The sequence below is a fragment of the Anas platyrhynchos genome, chromosome 9 (assembly GCF_047663525.1).
Source record: "Anas platyrhynchos isolate ZD024472 breed Pekin duck chromosome 9, IASCAAS_PekinDuck_T2T, whole genome shotgun sequence".
Lineage (NCBI taxonomy): Eukaryota > Metazoa > Chordata > Aves > Anseriformes > Anatidae > Anas > Anas platyrhynchos.
In genome coordinates this window covers 22288813-22312931 of record NC_092595.1, presented here as the reverse complement: position 1 = coordinate 22312931, position 24119 = coordinate 22288813, and the positions used below count along the sequence as shown (strand labels likewise).

General features: G+C 41.4%; 1 protein-coding gene and 2 long non-coding RNA genes across 8 annotated transcripts in view; 1 reads left to right on the top strand and 2 right to left on the bottom strand.

Annotated features, from left to right (window-relative positions):
- On the bottom strand, nt 1–7093 carry LOC106018623 (uncharacterized). 2 transcript variants are annotated; one of them, XR_001192839.5, is made up of 6 exons: nt 6544–7093; nt 3828–4805; nt 3634–3737; nt 2826–2936; nt 2408–2508; nt 1–1739 (listed from the first exon to the last, which is right to left on the bottom strand). It is a non-coding gene; the product is annotated as an uncharacterized lncRNA (long non-coding RNA). The 2 variants fall into 2 exon arrangements; XR_001192838.5 differs by having other exon boundaries at nt 3828–7090.
- A 43-nt stretch (nt 7094–7136) lies between these two features.
- On the top strand, nt 7137–9065 carry LOC110353598 (uncharacterized). Its single transcript, XR_002404311.4, has 2 exons — nt 7137–7282; nt 8749–9065. It is a non-coding gene; the product is annotated as an uncharacterized lncRNA (long non-coding RNA).
- Nucleotides 9066–20627: 11562 nt separating this feature from the next.
- Nucleotides 20628–24119, bottom strand: part of NYAP2 (neuronal tyrosine-phosphorylated phosphoinositide-3-kinase adaptor 2) — a 136333-nt gene continuing 132841 nt past the window's right edge. For all 5 annotated transcript variants that reach the window (XM_005024519.6, XM_027464268.3, XM_021275667.4 and 2 more), the window contains one exon: nt 20628–20901. In XM_005024519.6, coding sequence (XP_005024576.1) covers nt 20674–20901 — 228 coding nt within the window. In that variant the 3' untranslated portion in view covers nt 20628–20673. The remainder of the gene's footprint in view (nt 20902–24119) is intronic.

The following is a 24119-nucleotide window of genomic DNA, read 5'->3' as shown; positions in this document are numbered from 1 at the left end:
TTCTTGTAAATATTGTATTGTGATTTGTCAGCAAGTATAAAGGAAGCAGAAGAGTTCTGATTTCAAGCAACAGAGAATTCAAGGAAGCCCAAGCTTAAATGTCTTGCTGGTAATACTTGAAATTACTCAACCTGAAGTAATTTTAAATTTAGCAGATGGAACTCTCTAATGACAAAACTCAACATGATTAATCTGTGATTTAAATACTATTCTACTCTAAAGTGTTCAAAAAAGCTGAAACCAAATATTGTAACCATAGCTAATTTCAGAACAAATGAGAACATTGCAACATAGGATTCAAACCAAAACATGGAAGCTGAATATTAAACAAGGTCTAGGAGAAAAAACAGTCATATAATTTAAAGTGTCATTCTAAAAAAATTAATGGACATGAAAAGCAATTTTAAGTAGTCTAGTTAGAAAAGGTAAACAAACAGGTTCTCATGTAATCAAACCCACTGAGCTCTACCTGAAGTGTCAAATTGTGTAACTGTAGATGTAAGATGAAAGCTAGTTCAGAACCATGACCTAGACTCACCTCAAAGAAGAGGTGAAAGAATTAATATTTATTTGAAGCCCTCAGTTACTTTGGTGCATCATAAGCATCAGATTATTATAATCTCTCACTAGAAGTATCTACAAACAAAAAGATTGCCAACAGCACTATTTTTTTCCTTAGTCAACCCAGTCAGAAGTGAACGTGGTTACTTTTTTCTGATGGAAAATTTTACTATTTTAGGAAATTCTGCTAAAAAAATACTGCTCAGGAAATTGACATGCGATCACCAAAAAATATCATTTAAAATCGAGGAGGCTTGCAGGCTTGAATAACTATGTACCTGCCAAGCAGGAGCACGGGCAGACAAATACATATATGACAATTTCTGAATTTATCAACCAAAGGCTGATCTACTCCCACTTGTGGCCCAAGAACTAGTTTATCGATAGGAACGTACTGTGTAAATATCAGTTCAAGGGAATCATCAATGTCATTAATCCCAGAATAGGGAACAAGTCAACAAGAGCAAAAAGCACCAATGCCCTTATACCACAGTAGTTTGTGAAGAGAACAAATACATACATCACAGAATTGCACTGATATTATTGCCTTGTCATCCAGGGAGAGCCTTCTAGTATTAAAACGGTGCATGCTCGTTTTAATCATCCATGGCATAAGCATTCAGGCTATGCCATTTCATTTTTTACTTTGCCAGAAGGAATACTGGTGTCACTGTCTAGTTCTCCTCTTCTGACATATCTTGGAAGGCGTCTTTCAGTATGATGAAGATTAAAATGCTGTTATCAGTAGGAAACGGGATTGAATCCAACAGATTCGTGTCATGCCCCTTCCCTGCCCCCCAAGAAGGAAGTTTGTATAGGAAAAAAGTAGGTGCTGCATAAAGAGAAACATGATAGGAAAAAAAAAAAAAAGATAATCCAGAGAAAGAGATAAGCAGTGAAAAAAAATCTGAACTGGCTGACAAAAGGAATCTTAGTAGACAGCTCCCAGAATTTAACACAATACAATTTGTGTGGCTCAGCTGGAGATTTCAGGATGAAGGAGGCTGCCTATGAGGCCTGTAATATCTTTGATCTTAGGGCAAGCCCACTGAGATGGCAGCATTCACCCCCACCAGGGACAACGCTCCTTCTCATGGCATGGCACTCCTTCCACAATAGCTATGTTGGACAAATATCCAGCGAACGTCTCAGAATTGACTGGGAGGTGTCATCCACTCCTGTAGAAAAAGTGATAAAGGTTTGAATGTTTTCCCCCTTGCTCTGGAGGGAGGTAAAAACTCAGAATTGGGGCGGTTGCTCTGAAGAAAGGGGATTCTAAAAAGCATCATTTTGGGAGAATCACAAGAAATTGTCTCTTCATGGTGTCTACTGAAAAAAATCCTGGCACTTTGACAGGAACAGTCTAGGCTGATAGAGAAGCAGAGCACCCACGTGTATTTTTTCCCTCCCTTGACTGGTTGCTGAAGGGGCAGGGAGGCTGCAGGGTACTCAGCATCTTCATCTCACAGAAAGATATTCAGAAGCAAAGATCTCAATATCATTTTCTTCAGACAAAGCTTTCTTGAGTGGAAAATACTTTCTTTCCCATAGAAAATATTTGATTTCACCAAAAAAGGCATTTTATTTAAGAGACCCAAGGGATTTTACCACCCAATAAAACCAACTTCACTATTCTTTTTATGTTGTTAGGAACAGGTTATTAGCTCTTGAGAAATCATTACATTGCCTTTCTATTTAGATCCCCCCCCCCCTTTTTTTTTTAATTATTTTTTATAAATACTGTTTCCAAAGGAATAACTTAACAATAAGCTTCCTTTCCAACTCTTGGAGTTACTGCTCTTTCCCATCTCAACTGCTCCTCCCAGCACCCCAGTATTTCACATGCCTGTCTGGAGCCACGGGGGTCTTTGAGAAGTCCTCAGCCTCAGAAGGTGAAATGCTGCCTGTCTTAACACACAGGTATGCCTAGACCATCCCTTGTGTTTCCTGGAAAAGGTTCAAGCCATCAGCTGGAAGATTCAGGTTACCAAGCATAAATGGTCAGTAAAATTTCCAGCCTCAGAAATGACACAAGAACTGGGAAGGTAGAAGTAAGTAAAGATTAAATGGAACCTCCACTCCTCAGAAATACACATGAAACAATAAGCAGTGAAACCACAGAACCTCCTTGTGCCCCCTCAGCATCATGCAGTGAATCAAGCTCAAGGCCCTTTTAACTTTAGTGGCTGTATTTTTGCTCCGTGTTACCAAATTGATCCCTTAATCTCCATGTGCCAAGTGAACTCCGTTCTCACACAGCTCACCTCCTTCCAAAGCCCTGCTGCAGCCTCAGGGGCTGCCCGTGCTCTGTCAAGGCTCCCAGGTACTTACTGCAGTGATTCATTCAGGAACTCTACGTTCATAACCATTAATGCCTAAAACAAACTTTTTATCAGTTTCAGGTTGGGACATTACTTCTTCATTCTTTCTTAAGTCTTATTTCAGGGATTTTTAACAACTATTGAAAGTATTCCTTAGAATATCCAGGAACACAAACAAATCAATGTCACTCTTCTAGATAAATGTGCTCAAAGAATGAGTCAAAAATATTAATTAATTACAGACAATGAATTATCAGTCTCTGAGCAAGGAACATCAAATGCAAAATATCTTAAATAAGACAGTTGTATTTCCCTTATTCTGCAATGTAGCCAGTACTATATAATAAACAGCACTTCACACTTTGCATCATTTGAAAATTCACCTGTCCTGGCTTTACTAAAAAGTCAATGTAGAATAAATACCAACAATTTTATGTGAATTAAATTTGGCTGAATAAAAAAAAAAAAAAAAAACAAACAAAAAAAACCACACACACATATCAAACATTGTAACAACTCCACCTAGTTTACTGTATGTTTTTACTAGGAAACTGTGGTCTTCCTGTGCCAAACACCTCCAGAAAGACTACTCTAAACCAGGAAGCCTTGAAAAAATGCAAATGAATTCATGTATTTTTTCCTGCTCTCCATGTAGACACAAAATCTTCATTCAAACCCTCCCATTTTCAGCTGAACTCACAGCCTCTCGAATAATTAGAACAAATTCTTGCCACAGTTAGCTCACTCTGACCTTAGGGAAGTATTGCTCTAGAAAATCAGAAAGCAGTGTGCCCGCTGGCCTTAGGGATATAATCAGATAGATCCGATTCCTTCTCATTCTGAGGTCAGGAGCATCTAAGAATAGACACAAATAAGAAAGTTATTCAGCATAAGCTTTCAGAGACAAAGCTACTTCAATTGAAAGCTTCTTTACTGTTCACTCACCTGCCTCAAAAGGCTGGGAGCCCGTGTTCCTCCTGCAGGTGATACCTCACTCTAAGCTGTTTACAGCTTCGGCACCTCCTGAACCTGGGAGCAGCCTGCTACAGGCTCCCTTCGTTATGGCAGCTCTTATCACTGGGCAATCGGGAACACAGGATGCTGGGCCTTGCCTCAGCAGCACCATGCATTTGGAGTGACACCACGGACCAGGGCTCCTGTGAACACCAGCTGTTACCCCAGCCAGCAAGAGGTGGGGGAGTAGCAAGTGGAGTTGAGGACGTCTTTCCCGGGAGGCAACAGGAGCAGAAAAGCACTAATGAAAATCAAGACTCGAAGAAAAATGAGTAAAAGCTATGAACAGATGGGAGGGTTTCCCTCCCTGGTGGTACAAATTCTTATTTTAAGAACAGCTTTTACATCTCTCATCCCTTACAGGACAGGTGCAGTGGGAACATCCTCTACTGCGACAGAAATGCTTTGCTTGGAAACCACTTCTGGATGTCTGGAGCTAAGACACGGTGTCACCTGGTTAATAAGCTGCTTTGTGGATTTGTGATCCTTTTCAGCCTTGTACACAACTCCTTGCACACTTCTATTTACCACTCCTGTAGCAATCGAGCAGAAGCACTGAAATCTTTGTGGTTTTCTGTTCTTGGAAAGGAAGATGAACAAAGCAAGCACAATCCTGCCTTGTAAGTATTCCAGCAGAGACACCTGATGAGTGAAAGTTCTGATGAGGTACTGACAGCTAGAAACTCAGACTTATAATCATCCTCGGGGTACTTAATAGGCTTAACTAATAATGCCTTTAAATATCAACTTCACATAAGCCATTAGTTGAGTCATAGATCTCTGTTTAAATGAGTACCTGGGAAATCTGAACAACTCTTGCATGACATTTTTGAAAGCTGAAACGTGCCTTATGGAGGGAGCTTCATTCCCTGGTGTAAGAGTCACTGCAGACAGTACCAACCCAGCCTCCTGAAATTAAACACAACAGCTCATACATTTGATCAGGAAGGATCCAAAACAGTCACACGATAAGCAGGAGGTGACCGTAATTTGATTTGATGTTAGCAGCCCAGGGACACGAGTTGCTTCAGTAGATAACTGAAATGTGATGCCAAGTGGCTGTTGCTGGCTCTGGGACAATTTCCAACCTCCTGAGAACAAGAGGCCTGAAGACGCCGCTCTGGAGCAGGTTTCTGCACAGCTCAGCGCTGCGTCTCTTCGTAACACCACAGTAACACCATGCCATGCATTTGTTAGCGCTTAGGGACAGAGATGCACCTCTATTCTTGCTCAATGAGCACTTGGGGTAAATAGACAGTGTCCAAATACAGAGTTTTCCAGTCTTAAGAACTGACTGAAACTGAGTAGAACACATGAAAGCAGGCAAGTGTATTTTCTTTTATTTTAGACTTAACCTTCCTTCAAACATCAATTGTACTTCTGGTATTTCAATATTTGTCTTGTCCTGAAGTTTCTTTATGGTATTCATTTCTGGAGATGCGTATATATATCTTTCATTTTAATTATAGTTTCAAGATACTTGTTAACCTATGATTAGCACAGTGTGAAGCTGAAGGGGAGCATCCATTGGGCCCAGAATAACCTTGTAATTTTCTCCCTATTCTCAGCTTTCTAAGCTCCGAGGCTCCAGATTGTTTGATTCCTGTTTGGATTTTTAGCCCATCATGAACGTGACACAGTTGCTAAGATACATATCAGTCTGCACCATGTTGATACAATATTATTTAAACACTTTAAAGGGCAGCCTAACAGTTCTCTATAAACACACATCTCCGCTGTAAACTGTTCTCAGCAGAAACAAGCAGCCTGACACCAAAATTAAATCCAGGGTATTTCAAAGATTACTGTGCAAGGCTTCACGAGCATCCTCCCACGACCACCACAGCACCTCGCAGACAACACGGGTGTGTTGCCACCCCTGCTCTAGACTCAGTGCGCACACATCCCCTGGCACTATGCCTGCAGCTCTGCATCGAGCGAGATTCCTCTCCTGCTACCACTGTCACGAATACGCAGCGAATTTGATTTGATGTTAGCAGCCCAGGGACACAAGTTGCTTCAGTTACCTGCCCAAAGTCAGCCCAACCAGAGCAGCTGGGGCTGAGCCGGGGTTCCTGCCCACAGCCCTCACGTGCTGCCTTGCTGCACATCACCACACCGCTTCTCGTGCGGCAGCCAGGGGCCCTGCTCAAGGCCAAAGACCTTGCTGCACCACGTGCTGGTGAAATTTAAATTAGAAGCTTAAAAAGCAAGGCAAGAGATTCGCATGGCCAGCAGGAAAATACTAGGAAATAACACAGAGCAGGCCTGGTGCACCTTCCTGTGTGACCACCCAGTTTCCCTCTGCATCTGACAGCGCCCTGCAAACCACCAATAAACCCCAGCAGCCCGCTCGCCACGGGACAGCTCTGCAACAACACTGATTTTAGTAGCTGTTACAAAGAACAGCAACTCCCATGACCATTTCCAACTTTCTGAAGCTAGTGAGGAATATTTTAATGGCAAAACATCCAGACTTCAGAAGTACATAGTGGGGGCCCAAGATTCAAGGACGAGAATGTCTCACAGTGGCTGTCAACAGTCACCCCCTGCACCAAACTGAACAGAACACGTTTTCAAACCAAAAACATATCCCAAAACAGTACACCGTTTCCAGTGTGGAAAAAAATATCTATTTACAGCATACCTTGGTGAGTCCAGCATGCCATAAGCCTCAGAGCTGTTTCACAAGTGCCAGGCATCTATGTAGGCAACGCAGGTGCTCTGAGTACCTGGAATTACTCTGCCACTTACTCAATTAAGGGTTGTGGTTTTTTTAATACACAAAGTGTACCAAGTTTCTTTGCATTGGCTTTAAATTACAACAGTATCTTAGGATGTTTTCTCAGTGTTATTTAACTGTATTACTTAAGATACTGGTAAATATTTATTGCCTCCCTGTAATTCTTGCTTCCTCCACTAGAGCACATCCAGTCTATTCATAAATATCTCCTTTTTTTTTTTTTTTTTTTTTTTTTTTGATCAAACTGCGATTTTTTCAATGCTGCTTTAACTCCACTTCTGCCTGGTTTCACCTCTGCTTAGATGTTTCTGTTCAGCCTGTGAAGCACTAAGCTGAAGATGCTGAGATGGCAGCAGCCAGGAGCTCAGCTAGCCAGCCAAGCCCACAGCCACCAGGCAGGACAGGGCTGCAGCAGAACTGGAGACCAGCCCCACTTCCATCCTCCTTAGGAAAGGGAACAAGATCCTTGGGCTGAGTTTAAATGCAGCTCCTGGGCCCACGGCAGGTAAGGTGGGTGCTGGAGGCTCCAGGTGTTGCTGGTCAGGACCAATAAGGAAAATGAGTGTCCACGCTGGCCTGACACCACACACAGAGCCAGGGGCGTTGCAGTAGGACAGAAATGACAGCAAAGCGTCGCTGCCAGGTGAGATGCAAGGTCAGTTATTCAGGAGAGGACAGAAGGGTGGCCTACAGCTATATGGGTTTTAAGTTAATACGCTCACTTGCCTGATTCCTCGTTAGGCACTTGTGAGAATCCTCTACAGAATGAAACTAACAAAATATTAAATATCTATAACATATAAGGAAATACTTCTTTTATATATATTTTTCCTGAAAATATTTTCAACCTTCCTAACCCAGGGAAATTATAATGTATTGATTTATTTTGGGTGCACTGCCTCATCTGCCCAAAAGTTCTCAACTGTTCTTCATGAGTCTCAGGGCTTGTTTCAGGGGCATTTTCTTAATATTCACGATCTCCACTGACACTATGCCCACAGACAGTTCTTCTGAAAGACCACACCATGGCCACTGACCTTGTGTTAATGTGTCACCAGGTCCACTCCAACCTTTTATGTTTTCTTTGCAGACCACACAAACATTTTAAAACTTATTCTTAAAGCCTGTTGCCAAAAGGAACAAGGTTTTTAGTCTTTCCTACTCCCAGTTCATAAACTTCATGAACAACACCAAAAAGTTGTTTTTGACTTGTTCAATTTTTTTATATTAATGTAGAACAGCTACTTAAAGTTAAAACTGCATTTCAAAATGTAAAAACATCCTGCTTTGGAAATAAAATCATAGGATTTTATCACAAGAATTATAGGATTTTAACATCCAAGAATTGATTCATATATTTTTTAATCAAAACCAGAATTTTCTTATGTTTTGGTATCAATACAAAAGGATAACTAGACAATTTTTTTGGCAAGAATTTTCTAGTCAACTGTACTTCCTGTTCTATGCACTTATCCTCCTGGTATGTCCTCACATTTATAATATCTATACAAGTTTTTCTTGGCCACATGGTATTTCATTCTATTGTGAACATCATCCCCCCTCCCCAATGAAAATTGAAAGCAATCCAACTAATATCTTCTTTAAAGCCAAGGCTGAGTGATACAGTAAAATCAGACCACTAATGGCACAAATTATCCCACCTGGCAATCCTTCATTATTCTGCTCATCCTGCCAGCCTGGAGCAGATGCTTGCCTCCTTTCTGCACAGCCACCAGCACTCTGCAAGCCCGGCAGTGCCTCCGAGCACATGATGAGTGCTCAGGGCTTTCAGCAATGCGAGAGATGGCATCAGTGGCCAAAATATTGTACATACATAGCTGCCTGCTGTAGGCACCTCTCTCCTTGTAAACTGACTGTCATTTCAAAAAAGTCACTTGCTTCAGGAATGACAGCAGGAAAACTCTTTTGCCGCCACTTAGCTATGCAGGCATTCTCTGCTTTCTTTTCCCTAAAGATGTCTCTTTGATTTGAAAATCACTATGTAAGCTAGGAGGTAGGAAGACATGGAATACTTTATTTTGTATGAAGTGCTAAATGACAGAAGACATTACCATTTGTTGATGCTCACAAAGCATTTTTTTGTCATAGTGTGGCAATTGCCAGGCCTCTTGTGTTGGAGACAGATGACCATGGAAAACCCATTGGAGATGAAGCAGAGCACAGCGGAGGCACCTGGTCACAACACAGATGACACCTGCTAGTACGAGGGCTTTGTTGCAGAGGGAGGGAGAACAGAAACTATTCTCTAGTCCTGCTCTGATCTCATGAACAAACCATGGAAATTCAGTAAATAAGAACCTTATGGAGAGTCAAGATGTTCCATTCAAGATGTTCTATTACATATTTGTAGGTAAATATTTCCACTATTTTTTAAAGAAAATAAACCAAAGTACTGGTTTAAGATCCTGGTGCTTGGATGAATATTGAACTCAGCATACATTCTTCATCCTGAATTTATCATTAGTAAGTGTTCCCACGTGTTCTTAGGCCACAATGACACTCTCTAGTTAGGAGTTATGAGGAAGGTGATAATGTGAGAAAAATCAATAGTGTTATTTTAAAATGTTCAGCCATGAAAGAACAATCGACGCTTGAAAAGACCAGAAACAATCAATTTCAATGAGCAGTTAATATTAGGTAACAAGGCAGCAAAGCCATAGATAAAGATTAAACTGATGGGAAAGAATATTTAAGGCATTAATTAGATACACTAGAGCTTAATGCCCCCCAGAAGAGTTTTTAAAAGAAGGCTCTATCTTAAAGTTTCACAATCCTTTGCAGAACTGTATCAATCGAATAGCACATGACAAATGGGATGCTGAAAACTATTTTTTAAAACAATTATAATTTGTTAAACTTAAGTATATACTGATGGCTGGATTTTGCAAGAGTAGGTGATGACTGACAATCCTTTCCCCCTATGAAGGCAATATTGTACTCCCCAGAATAAAGATACTCACACACCTAAGTGCCTAAATCTATGGTAAGGTAAATTACATTGTTAGGATTTCGAGTTGGAGCTGTCCTAACATAAACACTATGACACCTTCTTACTGTGAAAGACATGAATGCCAAAAAAGCAGATGACCCTACTTTCTCATTCTTGTTCAGAGACACTTGGAATCTGGTAACTATTTTCTTGTACTATATGCATACAGGTGGTATGTCCCCTCTTTGTCACGGCAAACCAATGTACATGTATTCTTTATTTCAGAGGCTTACAGGGGAGTTTTCAAGAGAAGAGAAGAATACCATAAGACATTAAAATAAATAAAAAAAAAAAAGAAAAAGAAATAAAAGAGAGAGAAAGAAAGAAAAATAAACCATCTAATAGCAGGAATCTGTAAACCACCTGTAAGGTGCAGATAATAGAAGATGGGACTATATTTAGAAGTTGGGGGAAGGAGGCAACAGCATACTCAGGGCTGAAATCTCCAAAGTTTTAAATGTTCTCCGAAATACAGTGAGACAGGTTGTCACTGGACTCACATTAAGGCTTTGATTTACCCTTGACAGTATCAGACAGCCAATAACAGTCTACCCAAAGATAAATCAAACTGGTATAAAATAATCTCTGTCTAGAATAAATCTAAGAGTGCATTCCTCTTAGCTAGCACAGCAGTAAATGTAGCATTAATTATTCTTTGTTGTATTATCAAGTGCTCTTCAGTAGAGATACAATTTGAAGGACAGAGGACTCTTTGTCATAAGCAAAAATCCCAGGTCAGCATTTTGCCTGATTTCCTATTAGTTTGTCATGGAAACAGTATAAAAGTTTTCTAAGACATGCCTTGAACTAGCAGAACATATAACAGCTATATTTCACCATACCAAGATAGTAGACAACCCTTCCCTCCCTCAGTCTCACCATTGTCACTTCACAGAGCATTCATTTATCTTGTGGACATATAAAGGAAAACCTGAGCAAAAAGAACTATGTATTAATTCTATCTCAGAGAGAGGGGAGAAAGGTGATTTACCTGTGGTAGAAGTCTGTTAACAAAAACAGTTGTGTCTCTGTGGAAATGAAATAGGCAGTAAGAACTTTCTTGCAGAAGTACAGAAAGCCTGAGCTCAAATTTGCTTTCCTATGTTCCTGAAGGTGAGATTATGTTTAGATTATGCTAACTTGGATTAAAACTTGTCAAAATATGAAATTTCTTTTTGGTAGCAAGTCTTAAAATATCATGTGTATTTGAATGCCCAAACCAGATGGAAAGTAGAGGAATCTCAAATTTTTTGAAAAAAAAAAAACATTTACATGAAGTGTTACTTAGTTAATTTCAAAAAATGTTATTATGAAGGGTTCTCAGCGTTTCTCAGATAGACGTTCAGAGTATTAATCCAGACAGCATACTAGAGATTTTTACATCTCTCTGTATCTACAAAAATACCATAAGTGATAAAACAGAGGAGAGCCTCCGAGTAGAAATGAAATGCCAGCAAGAGTACAAGGCAGCGTAGTAACTGGTCAACGTGGTAACTGGTCAAATTCCTAGTACCCTCCAGTCCATAGCACTAAATCCCTGACACGTGTTGGTAAAATCATTCTAGAATCATCTGTGGTAACTATGTGCAGTACCTGTTTCTGAAGTGCTTACAGCGATACCCTGGTCACACACGAAGGCACACACAGGAATGCGTACAGTGCCAGAGCAGCCCCTGATCTGGTATTCCCTTGAGAAGTCTGGGTGGGCTTTCCCTCAAAGATACATCCACTTTCAGCTTTCCATTCCTCAAAGTGATTCTGCAAACCCAGAAGAGTGCTGCAAGATGCTCTAAACAGGATATTCAGGGTCTAGGAAATGCCTAATTACCCTTCTAGAAGTTAATTTTCAAACATTTGACTCAGTGTACAGTACCGCAGGTTTTCCCCTGCTGACCACACTCTCCTTGTCTTGCATTGGCAGGTTCTGATCGAGGTATTGCTTGCAGCCTCGAATACCCTGAACACATTGGATTTCAGTTATTTTGGATATTTCATCCCTTCTTTTGTGGTACCACTAGATTATGTGCCTTTAAGAAGTTAGGCCAGACATACTGTCACAATCGTCAAGGAGAGAAATGGCCAGAACATAGCAGGAAAGGCTTACAGATGCTGTGTGCAGAAATTTCAATTGGAACAATTCAGAGGGTGAAGCAACATCTCCACAGTTCATATGGTTATAACAGCACAGCAGAAATGTATGCCAGGAGGACACAATGTTTTCCCCTGGTGCATTCATTCTTTTGAATCAGTCTTTGTTTTTCATTCCTGCTTGACTTTCTTCCACTGCATGAAAATACACAAAAGAGGCCTCATATCTATATTGTTCTGAAATCTCTCAATCTTCATGTCAGTCTAGAGCAGCATCTGCTGCTGCCTAGCCCAGAAACCAGCATCCAGGGGATGATGGAACAGATTGGGGTGGACACAACCTTACAGCCTGCTGCAAATCACTCATGACAAATTTTGCATGGAGACCTCATCATGGCTCCGCTTCCCAAACCCATTGCTCCCAATGCCACAGGGTGTGCCAGCACAGCCCAGCTCACCACAGCCACCTGCAGGCAAGTGCCATCAGCCCTGCTGGAGCTCACTGCCCTACTATCTGACACGCCAGGCAGTGTTCGGCCAGGCAAACACTTGCCATAGAGAATTTATCCTGTCAGGTTATTGCATATGTAGTTTCTGTCACTATATCACGACCTTTCTCACACACAGGATAGGAGCCAGGGGAAAGAATGTGTTGGGTTCAGACTTCTTGGATGGACCACACAGCAGAAACTCAGGTGAGACCAAAAGCCAGGCAGAAAGTGAATGCCTCTACACTAGAGATTCAGTTGCTGTGTTTACAAGAACAACAAACAAAAAAAAAAAAAAAAAAAAAAAAAAAAAAAAAAAACTGAAGAATTTAGGAAGGAAAAGAGCTCTTTGATGGGAGCTGAATTCCACAGGAGTTACTTTGAATTACACCAGCCAGCTGGAGACCCAGGGAAGGCTGATTTTCCATTGCCTGGCACCTTGTAGAATCATTTACACTCTTCAAGTGGACATAAAAACGTTACCAACCATAACAGCACCGTTTAACACCCACTTTGCAGAGGTGCTAATGTCTAAACAAAGTATAAGGTCATAGAGCACACGGCCCAGAGAAATTCAATTAGGAGTGGTGGCTGAGAAAGTGCAGGCTCCCCTCCTGCACTGACAGCCAGGGCGTGCCTCCCCCACTTCCCCAGGCACTGCACCACCTTTCTGCGGGAACACGGCACAGCGGTCAAATAATTTTTCTGAGTTTACCTTTTGGTGGGTGTCGTACATGCTGGTGAACTGCACCCCTGTGATCTCCCGTCATCTGGGGTGATGCTTCTGAGATGGCCACAGTGCTCTGCTTGCTTCCACGTCAGCCAGCACAGGGCCTGTCCCCACAGGAAACATCCAGAAGGCCGCCATTATCTGAAATGAGAGCGCAGGAGGGAGGTTGGGATGCTTGCTCAAGATGGCGGGCATGACCCACAGGAATCTCGTCAGCCCAAAGCCTGCTTGGCACACCTGAACATGGGGTAGCTGTGCCCTTGCTTGTCTCACAGGCTGGAGACCAGAGCTCTGGCTGCTGGCTCACCTCAGTGGCTTTCTTGCACCGAAGCCTGATGTTTACCACTTACCACCATTTTCCCAGTCATTTCTCACTCCCTAACTCCAACCGCCACACTCCCGCAACCTGCGTTGTGAGACCCAGCCTGTGTGAAAACAAGAGAGCCCGTCCCTCATGGTGGGGCCCGAGCTGCTTCCCCCTGTCCTCCTCAGGCTGGGGCCCTTCTGTGGTGGCCACCTCACACCTTTTCATCTTCCTGAAATGCTTGGATTTTTATTTATTTATTTATTTATTTTTAACATAACCTTGAGGCAGCAGTTTTATTTTTATTTTGGTTATATCAGTAAAGCTGTACATCTATAAATGTGAAGGGGTTTAATCCAATGCATTTCATGTTTCTCTAAAGGATTTAGAAAACATTTCTGCTAAATTCAAACTGCATCTCAGAGTAAATCATGTATTCCGGTAAAATGATCCAGTCACATATTGTGGCTGTATTTGGATCAAGTGAAGCCTCTGAGCACCTGGCCCAGTTGTGCCAGAAGCTCATGTACAACCACTGGCCCCCAGAAGGGAAAGCGACCCAGCTTCCTGAGGAGCCCAACCCCAGAATCCCACTCCCTCCCAAATCCCATCATCTCCTGTCATCCCAGTTGATGTACCCTGCACAACCTCCTACAATGCCCCTGCTCCTCAGAGGCTGCAGTGAGCTCCCAGCAGGTTTGTCACCCATTTTGCTGCCTCCAACCCCAGGGCCAGGCACAGAGCACGAAGGTGCCCAGCCCACACCCATACCTTGCTTGAAGGTGAAGCTCTTGGACTCCTCTGCCAGCTTCCTTGGGGCTAGGAGAGGTAGGCAGAGCTCCTGAGCCATTGCTGCGGGCTGCTCATGGCGCAAGAGATGTGCAAGAGAGAGGTGAGAGCTGGCGGAGAAGGTGTGTGGGAAAAGTTGTCCTTAGTTTTAATATACTTCATTTTACTTCCTCCTGGCCTGTGTTGATGTCCTGCCAGCTGCAGTCAGAGAACCTCTCCCCTAATGCCTACTCTTTCTATTCCTCCACCCAAAGTTGCTTTTGGGATGAGGATGTTATAGCCCAGGAGAAATGTGACCACCAGCCTAGCCATTAGCTTCACCGCTGACTGGCTAGTATGCCAGTAGCCATGGCCCAGTATGTAGCTTCTCAGTACCTCCAAGTTTTATCCACTCTTTTTAGGCATATCTGAATCCCCTCATAAAACTTGCTGTATATACACTTGGAGCAGCAGCAATAAATGCTATTATTTAAAATGAAATTGATGATGTTTCCTGCTCCTGCTTTCTTTGTATATTTTCATGAAAGGTTAGCAAGCATGGAGCCAGCTGAGAACAGAGTACAATATTAAAAGGAACAAAAGAGGAGAGGGGAACTCTCACTGGTACCTACAAATATATTTCCCAAAGCACACCATGAAAGAAATGATTGAGACAGAAAGAAAGAAAGAAGAGGATGAAGAAAGATGAGAATATGCCACAGGTGGGAAGAGCATGAAAACAATAACCCATCATTGTGCCAAAAATCTCAATTAATAGGTGACAGGTATGTAATTCTGTTTTAAAGGCAAAACTGTATCATAAAAGAGATGTTGGCAGGTTTAGAAAACAAATGCCAAATGTGTTCAGTCTTGCCTTTGAGCAGTGTTTCTTTTCAGTTGTCTTTAGTTTTTGTAAATTTTATTTAGTTTCCTGCAGTTCCCTTGCCAGCTCTGTCAGCTCTGGCCATAGATCTGAGGGATGTTGGCCCATCGCTCCTCTAACGGCTGCTTGACTTCTCCGCTTTGCTCAGGGCAGGTTACTTGTTCCCCAGCAAGACAGGCCCCTGCCTGCTTTAATTGCTTCACAGCCACTCTGGCACCAGCTAAGGTCACTCTGAATGACTGCAGCGAAGAAACAGCAGTAACTCCAGCCAGTGCTATTGTGACAGCTTTTAAAATGCAAAGGGAGCAGAGACCCAAGATGTAGCACTGCAGACACCTTTCAACTTTCAAATAAACTTAGAGAAAATGCAAGTGTAAAACTCAACCATTGCTTTTTATGGTCTTGTCTCCTTTTAATTTAAACCTCTTCTGTTTAAGAAACAAAGGCACATAGAAAGTGTTTTTGCAGTGGCAAAGGAAGCCAATGCACATATTCTAAATAGGAAAAAAACAGTCTGATTTTGCCCCAGATTTATGCTCCTTGCTGCATTTGGCAATCTTCCCCCTTCATTCCTTCTCTGGTTCAGTTGCCACTGCCTCCAGCAATGGTCAGGCATGGCATGGGGAGGGCATGGATGTTGGGGGCATACTGGAAGGTCTTTAGAAAGGAGCTAGGAGGCTGGACTTTGTGAACTGTCCTGCAGAAAAGAACAGACCACAATCTGACTCTTAAACTGACAGAAAAATCCCTTGTCCTCTTTTAGGCATGGAGATCTTTGGAGAAATCCTTGAAAAACCTTTTTTTGTTAATTTCTAGTCATCACTGTAAGATTTCCCTGTAAAATACCAAGCCTCGGACAAAAGGTTGCAGTTTGCAGTTTGCAGCTTGCAGAGGGTGAGTCACTGTGAACATCCGTGGCAGTGGCTGCAGAGAGGAAGAGGAGCAGAAAGAGGTAGGCTCTTCAGCTGTTTCACAGGCATTAGCAGTGGGGTTGCTGCTGAAGAGAGAGGGGCTGTGCCTCAGGGAAAGCATTTGGGTCCAGGAGCAGGAAAGCTCTTGGAAAGCACATTTTGGTTATCTGCAACCTGATTCAGAATCCACTCCAGAAGACAACCAAAAGAGTCCCACTAGATTAGTTCTGCATACAGATACATACAAACATGAATAATGCAGCACTGGTGTCAGTGATACAGAAAGAACATTACTGCTCCTTACTGGCTTCTTTTTTAAATAGTTGCTTACTTGCTCTTGGAAACTTTATATTATAAAATCTCATCTCAGAAATTTAGGCTGGGAGATTCTCAGTTGCAGAATCCAGTCTACAAAACTTCAACAAAGTCCACGTAATGAAAAACAGCACTAGAAGATCAGTATCATTTGCAAGGTTGTACAGGTGCTCTCCTTCCTCCATAGCTCCTGTCCTGACCCCACTGCCCCATGGAAGTCTGCTGGTAGGACTGGGATTTACATCCCAGTAGGGGTAAAGCTTCTGGCTGGATCCACATGAAATTACACTGACTTTTAGATATTTTTTTTAGAGCTTTATGGAGTATGTGATGTGTCCTTCTCCCCTTAGTGGATATTCTACAAATGGGGATCTCCAAAGAAGAGTCTTTGATGTGACCATCTTCTGTCCCAAACTCTGATAAGCACTTGAAGAAAAAACTTCTGGAAGCTCTTCAGAAAAATCTTATCTTGAGCATTTACTGGAGGATGGCACTCATGGCATTAGATGCAACCAGGCATGTCTTGCAAATACTAACCTATTAAAGCAATTCATTGATTTCCCTCAACAAATGATGCAATTACGAATGTGCCTATGGAATTCTATGAATACACATCTATGACTTGATTTTCCTTCCAAGCAATCTCTGCCTAGTCCCTAGTGAACAACACAGCTTTAAGATGAAACCACCAAATGAAAATGAACAGCCAAATATTTTAAACTATTGCTTTTTATTATAATTACACTGGAGCACAAATAAATAAGCACTAAAATATTGTAAAATATTGTCAATGCACTAAAGAAAGCAGAATTGATCTTCAAACAACATCTTATTACTTCAGAAGTATCAAAGTACATTTAATTACATCTTACCTAAAAAAATCAAGTACAAAAATGAAAAGAAAATTAATATGTATTTATACTGTGTATATAGAAACGGCTAGTAATATATGATTACAGTTAGCCTCTAGCTACTCCTTACTCCTACACAATCTCAGGCACATACCTGACAATTTCTAATGAAATATGAAAAAAAGCAACATGACATTCAATTTTAAGATATTGGTAAATGTATTACATTGGAATGAACACAGAATGATTTCATTTTATTTAAAAACCCTGTCATTTAAAAACATAGTGCTGTTGTCCACTTAAAAAGAAACCCAAACAAACAAACAAAAAAAACCATACCATTTTATACCATTTGCTTTAATTTGTCATAAGGAGCAATAAAGTAGACATACATTGGCTAATATACGTAAACACATTTTTAGTGCAAGAATAACAAGACCTGTGACTTTACTGTGCTTTCTTGAAATCACAGTGCACTTTACACAAATTGCTACACAATAATGTTTAACTTCAGGAGTTTAAAGCAAAATAAGTGCATACCAAACAATTTCATATATACAGTCTTCATAAGTGTGTGTATATATGTGATCTGTATGTATATACAGATTGCATATTTATACAGACTACAGCTTCAATGAGTGCGTGTAACTAAGCACTGTCATTCACCCTGTGACACAGAAACTGCTGAGACAATAGGTGACTTGGGAAATGTGTGAACAGCATTTTGACAGCACGCTCTGGGCAGTATGACACACCTTTTACTCAAGCGATTGGGTGAGCCAGCAATCACCGGACAGAAGGAAACGCTTGCTGAGCCCAGGTCTGTCTGTGACCTTTGGAAATCACTCAGCCTGAGCCTCACTCCCCTCATGATTCTCGCAAGCGTGAGGTTCAGTCCACATTTCTAAAGTGCTTGGAAGGTAAGTGCTAAGTTATATTTTACTTTTTCATGTGGTGTCACAATTTAAAACAAAAAGCCATTGTTTCCATGGGATACAATGGAGGTCTGGAAGCACATGGGCAGTTATTTAAGGACAACATAAATAGCATTGAGTAATAGAAGCAAAACATTGAGTGGCTTTTATGGCAGGCTGAATGTACAAGCAAGTCTGTTTACGACAAGAATGCTTCAATTCCCTGATCATTATTCCTATTACGCGTTGATATGAAAAGGACACAACATGAACAAACACTATTAAACACAGTAACTGTTCACATTAATGTTTGCCATCCTCCAAAGGGTTTGACACCGCAGCGCCCGAGCATACCCATGGGTCTGGACTGCAAAGCCAGTGCTTCGGCAGAGCTTTGAAGTGACTGCTCCGGGAGGAGAGCAGCGCGGAGAAGAAGTACCGGGACTGCCTGAATGCTGGCTTTGCTTTTGTTGCCAGAGATTTAGTGCAGCGGAGGGAAAGGGTTGAGCTGAGTATTTCACACATGGTTATGAGAAGTTCTTCTCTTGCCACATAACAAGGAAGACAAAGCATAAACGCTTTCTGAACAATGAACCTGTTATCTCAACAGATTTCTCACGACCAACAAGTCGTCTTCTTTCCAGGAGATTCTGGAACTTTGCGAGATCTCTTGAGTTTTTCTTCTGCCATTTTCTTTCTTTAAAAAAAGAGAATAAGCAGAATGTACAGTTGGTGTCGTGGATGTAACATGTATTCAAAGATTCCTTCACAGCCTCTGGAGTTTTTCATTTCTTCTGTCATTTGGGCTGTGAGGGGCTCTTTAAATCTGCATTTCAATTGCGTACCCATTCCAGCCACTGTATATTCATAACACACACAAATATTTAATGCACACATCTATGCGTATAAATAGAGAGATACATGCATATATACATATATATGTGTGTATACATATGCATATATACATACACAATAATGCTAATATACATACACACATATAAACACACACTTTATCTTTTACAGAAATCTCAGTTTGGACATCAAAATATACATTAGTTAGTTATAAAATATTTAAAAACTTTATTTCAGAGGCTGAAAAGAAACTACTACTGATAAAGCATTACTCAAACTCAAACTTTAGCAATATAGATTACAAAAACCTTCTAAAATTTGATATTTTTGGTTTTTTTGATCAGCAATTACAGCTGTTGCAATGCTGTCAATAGAATTTCAAAGAAAAGCCAATATAACAAGAAGTTTCAAACAACACACCTTTTCTTCTCAGAGAATATAATACTAAAATGATTGTTTTAAAGAGGAACTTTTGTGCTACCAAATTTCAGACACATAGAAATTTAAATATACAAAATATATGCCATAGATCTTTTTTTTTTTTTTTTTTTCCATTCCACAATTCCACAGCAGTACAAGTTTCCCTCGTTCTCAACAGCTTCTTTTGGAAGATTTTTCACCTCATAGATTTCACCCTCATAATCAGCATAAGCCATCTTTTTCTCCCGTTAAAACCAGGAGGTCATAATTCTTTGGTCATGACATAATATTCTGTTAAAGTGGGTGTGATATAATACAAGATTGTAAGCCAATTGCAGAGGCAGCCAGGGAGATGACGTGGCGTACCTGGGAGGATGGATATATGGCCTCTGCTCCCAAACCACATGAAATCGAGGGAGATCTCCCTACCAGCTTTTGGGGGTCTGAATGCCAGCCTTCATAGGTAACACAAGGTAATCTGACACAGGACGTGTTGCTGGATTTAAAACTAATAAACATGTAAACAGGTTTTGTCACCTTTATTTTCTGGACCAAAGACAAATGCGGACAGGAGCCGTGGCTGCAGGGCCACGGCCTTGACCTGCTAACGACTGGGGCTCCTCGCCACGGGCTGTACAACGCTCAGTCACAGTGAACCATGGTCTCCGCTAGCCAGCTGAAGGTCATGAAGGAGGAGTTTCTGTTGCAGGCTTTTCTGCAGAAAATTTAGTTTCCCTTCTTGGCCAAATAATTATAGCTGGAGATTTTAATAACTGATTAGGATAAAACCAAGGGCAATTTATGTGATTACGAGAAAACTGATACAGAACAATTCGTGTTGTAAATGCAACTTGGGCATCCACATCAAGCACTTGTATTTGCATTGCTTGCAGTTTTGTTGTTTCCCACCAAAACTCTCTCCCTTGTCCAGCCCTCCCCCAAAACAGCTAAGGATGTCTAATGAGCACAACTCTAGGTAACTTCTACAGCCCTAGCACCGAGTTGTTTTGTACATTGTCATGTTAAACAAAAGGTACAACCACATGCTTTGTACAGAGTCCAAATCTAGGCAGGTAAGAGAAATAAAATGGTGGAAGGGGGTCAGGGGAGAGCGTTAGAATACCACATAGAAAATAGTTAATAAAACAGTATAACAGTAACATTATATAGTAAAATTCTTCATAAATTTTTTTGAATTTATAGATATATATATATTTAAGCAGTGTCATTAGTTTGGGTGTTTTCAATATATCGGCAAAATATTTACATTCTGATATCTTCTGGATCCAAAAAAAAATCCTGGATAAATATGTATGCCTTAATCCAGTCAGAAACTTAAATCTCTCTCTTGATTGACAGGTGAGCACTGTATGGGTGTGTTTTTCCCTAGGAAGTTCACCACCTGCAGGTAAGTCTTACGTTAGAGCCTTTGCCTTATTAAGAAAGCTGGCTACCTGTGCATGGTGCAACATGGTGGAGAGGGCATCCTCCACATGCCTGTCAAATTGCAGTGTCCCAGAAAACAGTCTGTTGTTTGGAGTAAGGAGGAGGGCTGTATTTCTTGGTCCCGGTATTCTTTTTCCAACTCGGCAAAATAGGCATGCTGTCCTGTTTGCAGAGTCCTTTTTCTGATTTCTGTCGAGCTTTTATTTCTTTGCAGAGGCAACGTTTTTTCTCAATCATATCCAGCATTGTATGGTCCCCTTGCAACCACTGCATGCACGTCACCTGTTAGGGGGAAAAAAGGATAGAAAGAAAGGAAAGAGAAGAAAAGCATACAAATAACTATTTGGCCATGAATTGATGACATCGTTTCTTTCCAAGTTAGCATTACTCTTGAAATACTCTCATTTGTCTCACAAACAAAAAATCTCTATGCCAACAACAGAAACAAAGTCAGTCTTCACTTCTAACTACTACCCTACGGGGAAAAAAATGGTAATAAAAGGTCCCCTTTCTAACTTCTCCAGAGCACTGAAAGCTAATAAAGATAAATGTTTTCAGCAAACTAGCACTACTTGGATTTTAAATGATGGAATAGATATTAAAAAGGCACATGGATCTTAACAATGTCCTTAAGTTGTGGAAATAAAAAATTCTATACACTCAAAACCATGTTTTATATTGCTTTCCAAATCCAATCTGTCACATTAAAAGCATGGTGTTAACACTAGTGAGTATCAAGCTAAATATAACTCCGTGTTTAATTTTTTTTTAAATGATTTAATGAACTCCATGCGAATTATATGGATTAACCTATCCTCCTCTATGATGATATTTCATTAACTGGAAAGCATCAACTGTTTAGAAACTCCATGTCTTCACACATGTAGAATATTTCAAAACATGATCCTGATCCAGAAAAAGAGGTTAGCATATGTTTAGTTGTAAGTATATGTCACAGCCCCGCCAAAGCCTGAGAAAGTGGCTTCATTAGAGTTCAGTGGGGTGCTCACATGATTGAAAATGTGTGTGCTTTCAAATGCTTTAGACTGGAACTGAAATGCCAAATACTAAACTATCTTGAAAGGGCTTATCACATTTGGATCACACACTGTATACCTGCAGAACAGAGAACTTCCTCTGAGCACTTACTTGCAAATCTGAAGTGATTTCTTAAGTCTCCCAAAATCTACTTTCCACATTAGTCATAAATTAAGGATTTGTAAGTAAATGCATGCCATACATTTGCAGGGGCTGTCCAAGTACATCTCTGATCTTGTCATGCAAATGCACATGTACAGTAATACTTTGGCAGCATTTTATGATTCATGAAGGAAATGTGTGTTTATTATTAGGAGTCTGTGAGTGTATTCAACAATGCATATACATTTCGATTACAAATCTGAAAATGCTAAGTGTGGGCATGCACCAAGTTCCTAGCACTGGGGATTGGTCTTAGAAGCCAAAAATGAAACTGTCATCGACTCCTACAGCTTTTGTGGTCAGCTTGAAATGCATTTATAGCATTTATAGATAATGTTCAGATTATAGTAAATAAAGCAAAAGGAATAAACGTGAACAAGAAAAAGTAAAAGCAAACCATGCAGCCAAACAGAAAAAAAAAAGAGAATAGAGAAATGTAGTTGTTTTTTTTTCAAAAACAAAACAAAACATGTAACAGAATGTTTTTAATGCCTGACACAGAATAAAAGAATTTCAGATAAAATTACCTTTCTTTATACTGAAACAAAAACAAGTTTACCTTGCCTTATACATTAAATAGTATTTTGGGTACCTTGCCTTATATATTACATAGTATTTCAGGTAGACCACAATAGGAACTTCACTCTCAAATGTTCTTAAGAACTTAGAGTTACAGGGGCAAAGTATCTGTAGGGTATCCTCCTGCACAGATGAACTAAAAGCCTTCTGGAAGCCCACCACGCCTGCTCTTTCTAATACCATCCTTGGGTTTCACCTCAGTGGTGATCTAATGCGGTGCAGGTGTGAGGCATGCCATCTGCCACGACCTTCAGACTTTCTCTCTTTAGGTGCCCAGGCCTGATCCAAAACTCACCGAAACGGAGAGACTCGCTCCTCCCCGCCCCCCGGGCGACTCCACGCATCTTTGGACGAGGCCCAGTGTGGGGCAGGTTTCCTGCCATGCTATTCATCGGTGACGTGTTACTACTTACGCAGCAGTGTCTTCACTTTGGCTGGGTCCTCCTACGTGGGGCAGGACAGGGACAACACAAGTCTGCACACAGTTCATTAAACACAACATGGACAACACACGGTGGCACACCGCCTTCTGGGCTGAACCTGAGGGCAACAGCACTCGGGTGCCGACTGCCCCTTGGAGACATCGGGAGCACCTTCTCCTCCACAACCATCCTGTCAGCAACCAGCATGCTAACACCAGCCCCTCACTGCCTGTGCTCACTTCAGTTCCCCCACATCGCGAGCACGGCCCTGACACGTTCGACAGTGCGAGGTGCTACCTCTACGCCACCCATGCTCCCGCCATCGCACTATGCACAGGGTGGCCAGCACAGCATCGTCTGGTAGCTAATCCTCTTCATGGGATGCAAGGGCTCGGAAGCGGGATTTTGACATGCTAAGCTCTAAAATACCAGTTGCAGCCTCCCAAAGATAGAAGTAGTGTTGCAGAATGTATCAGTTACACCAACACTCTGCCACCCCCTTAAACAACAGCCCCTAAAATAAACCTAAGTGTAGACAGCTCCCAAATCCTTTTTTATACTGGCCACCATATTGTGTAGCAGTTAGAGAATCACTTACTATGACAAATTTGAGTATTTCCACATTCCAGGACAGAGGTTTTTAAGACTGGTGTTTTTTTAAATGTTATTTTTGTTTGAGGGCTAAGCCTTCCATACCATACACAGGTATGACAATAATCATAGAATCATAGAAACACAGGGTTGGAAAGGACCTACAAGATCATCTAGTCCACCCGTCCTCCTATCACCAATGCTACCCACTAAGCTACTAAAGCATATCTTGTAGCGCATTGTCCAGGCGTTTCCTGAACACCACAAGGGATGGTGACCCCACCACCTCCCTGGGCAGGCTGTTCCAGCACTTGACCACTCTTTGAGAGAAAAAGTGTTTCCTGATATCTAATCTAAATCTCCCCAGGTGAAACTTGTGGCCATTTCCTCGAGTTCTATCTTTAGTTATCTGGAGAAGAGACCGACCCCCCTCCTCATCACAACCTCCCCTCAGCCTCCTCTTCTCCAGACTAAGCAACCCCAGCTCCCTCAGCTGCTCCTCAAAAGACTTGTGCTCAAGACTCCTCACCAGTTTTGTTGCCCTTCTCTGGACACGCTCCAGGGCCTCGATGTCCTTTTTGTAGTGAGGGACCCATATTGCTAATACGAAATCCCAAAGAGTCTTATCTAAATTTTCAGTGTCTGTTGGACAAACCGTGGGCACCAAGGCTCCCAAGCCAGCACAGCACTCAGCACAGCTGTGAAATC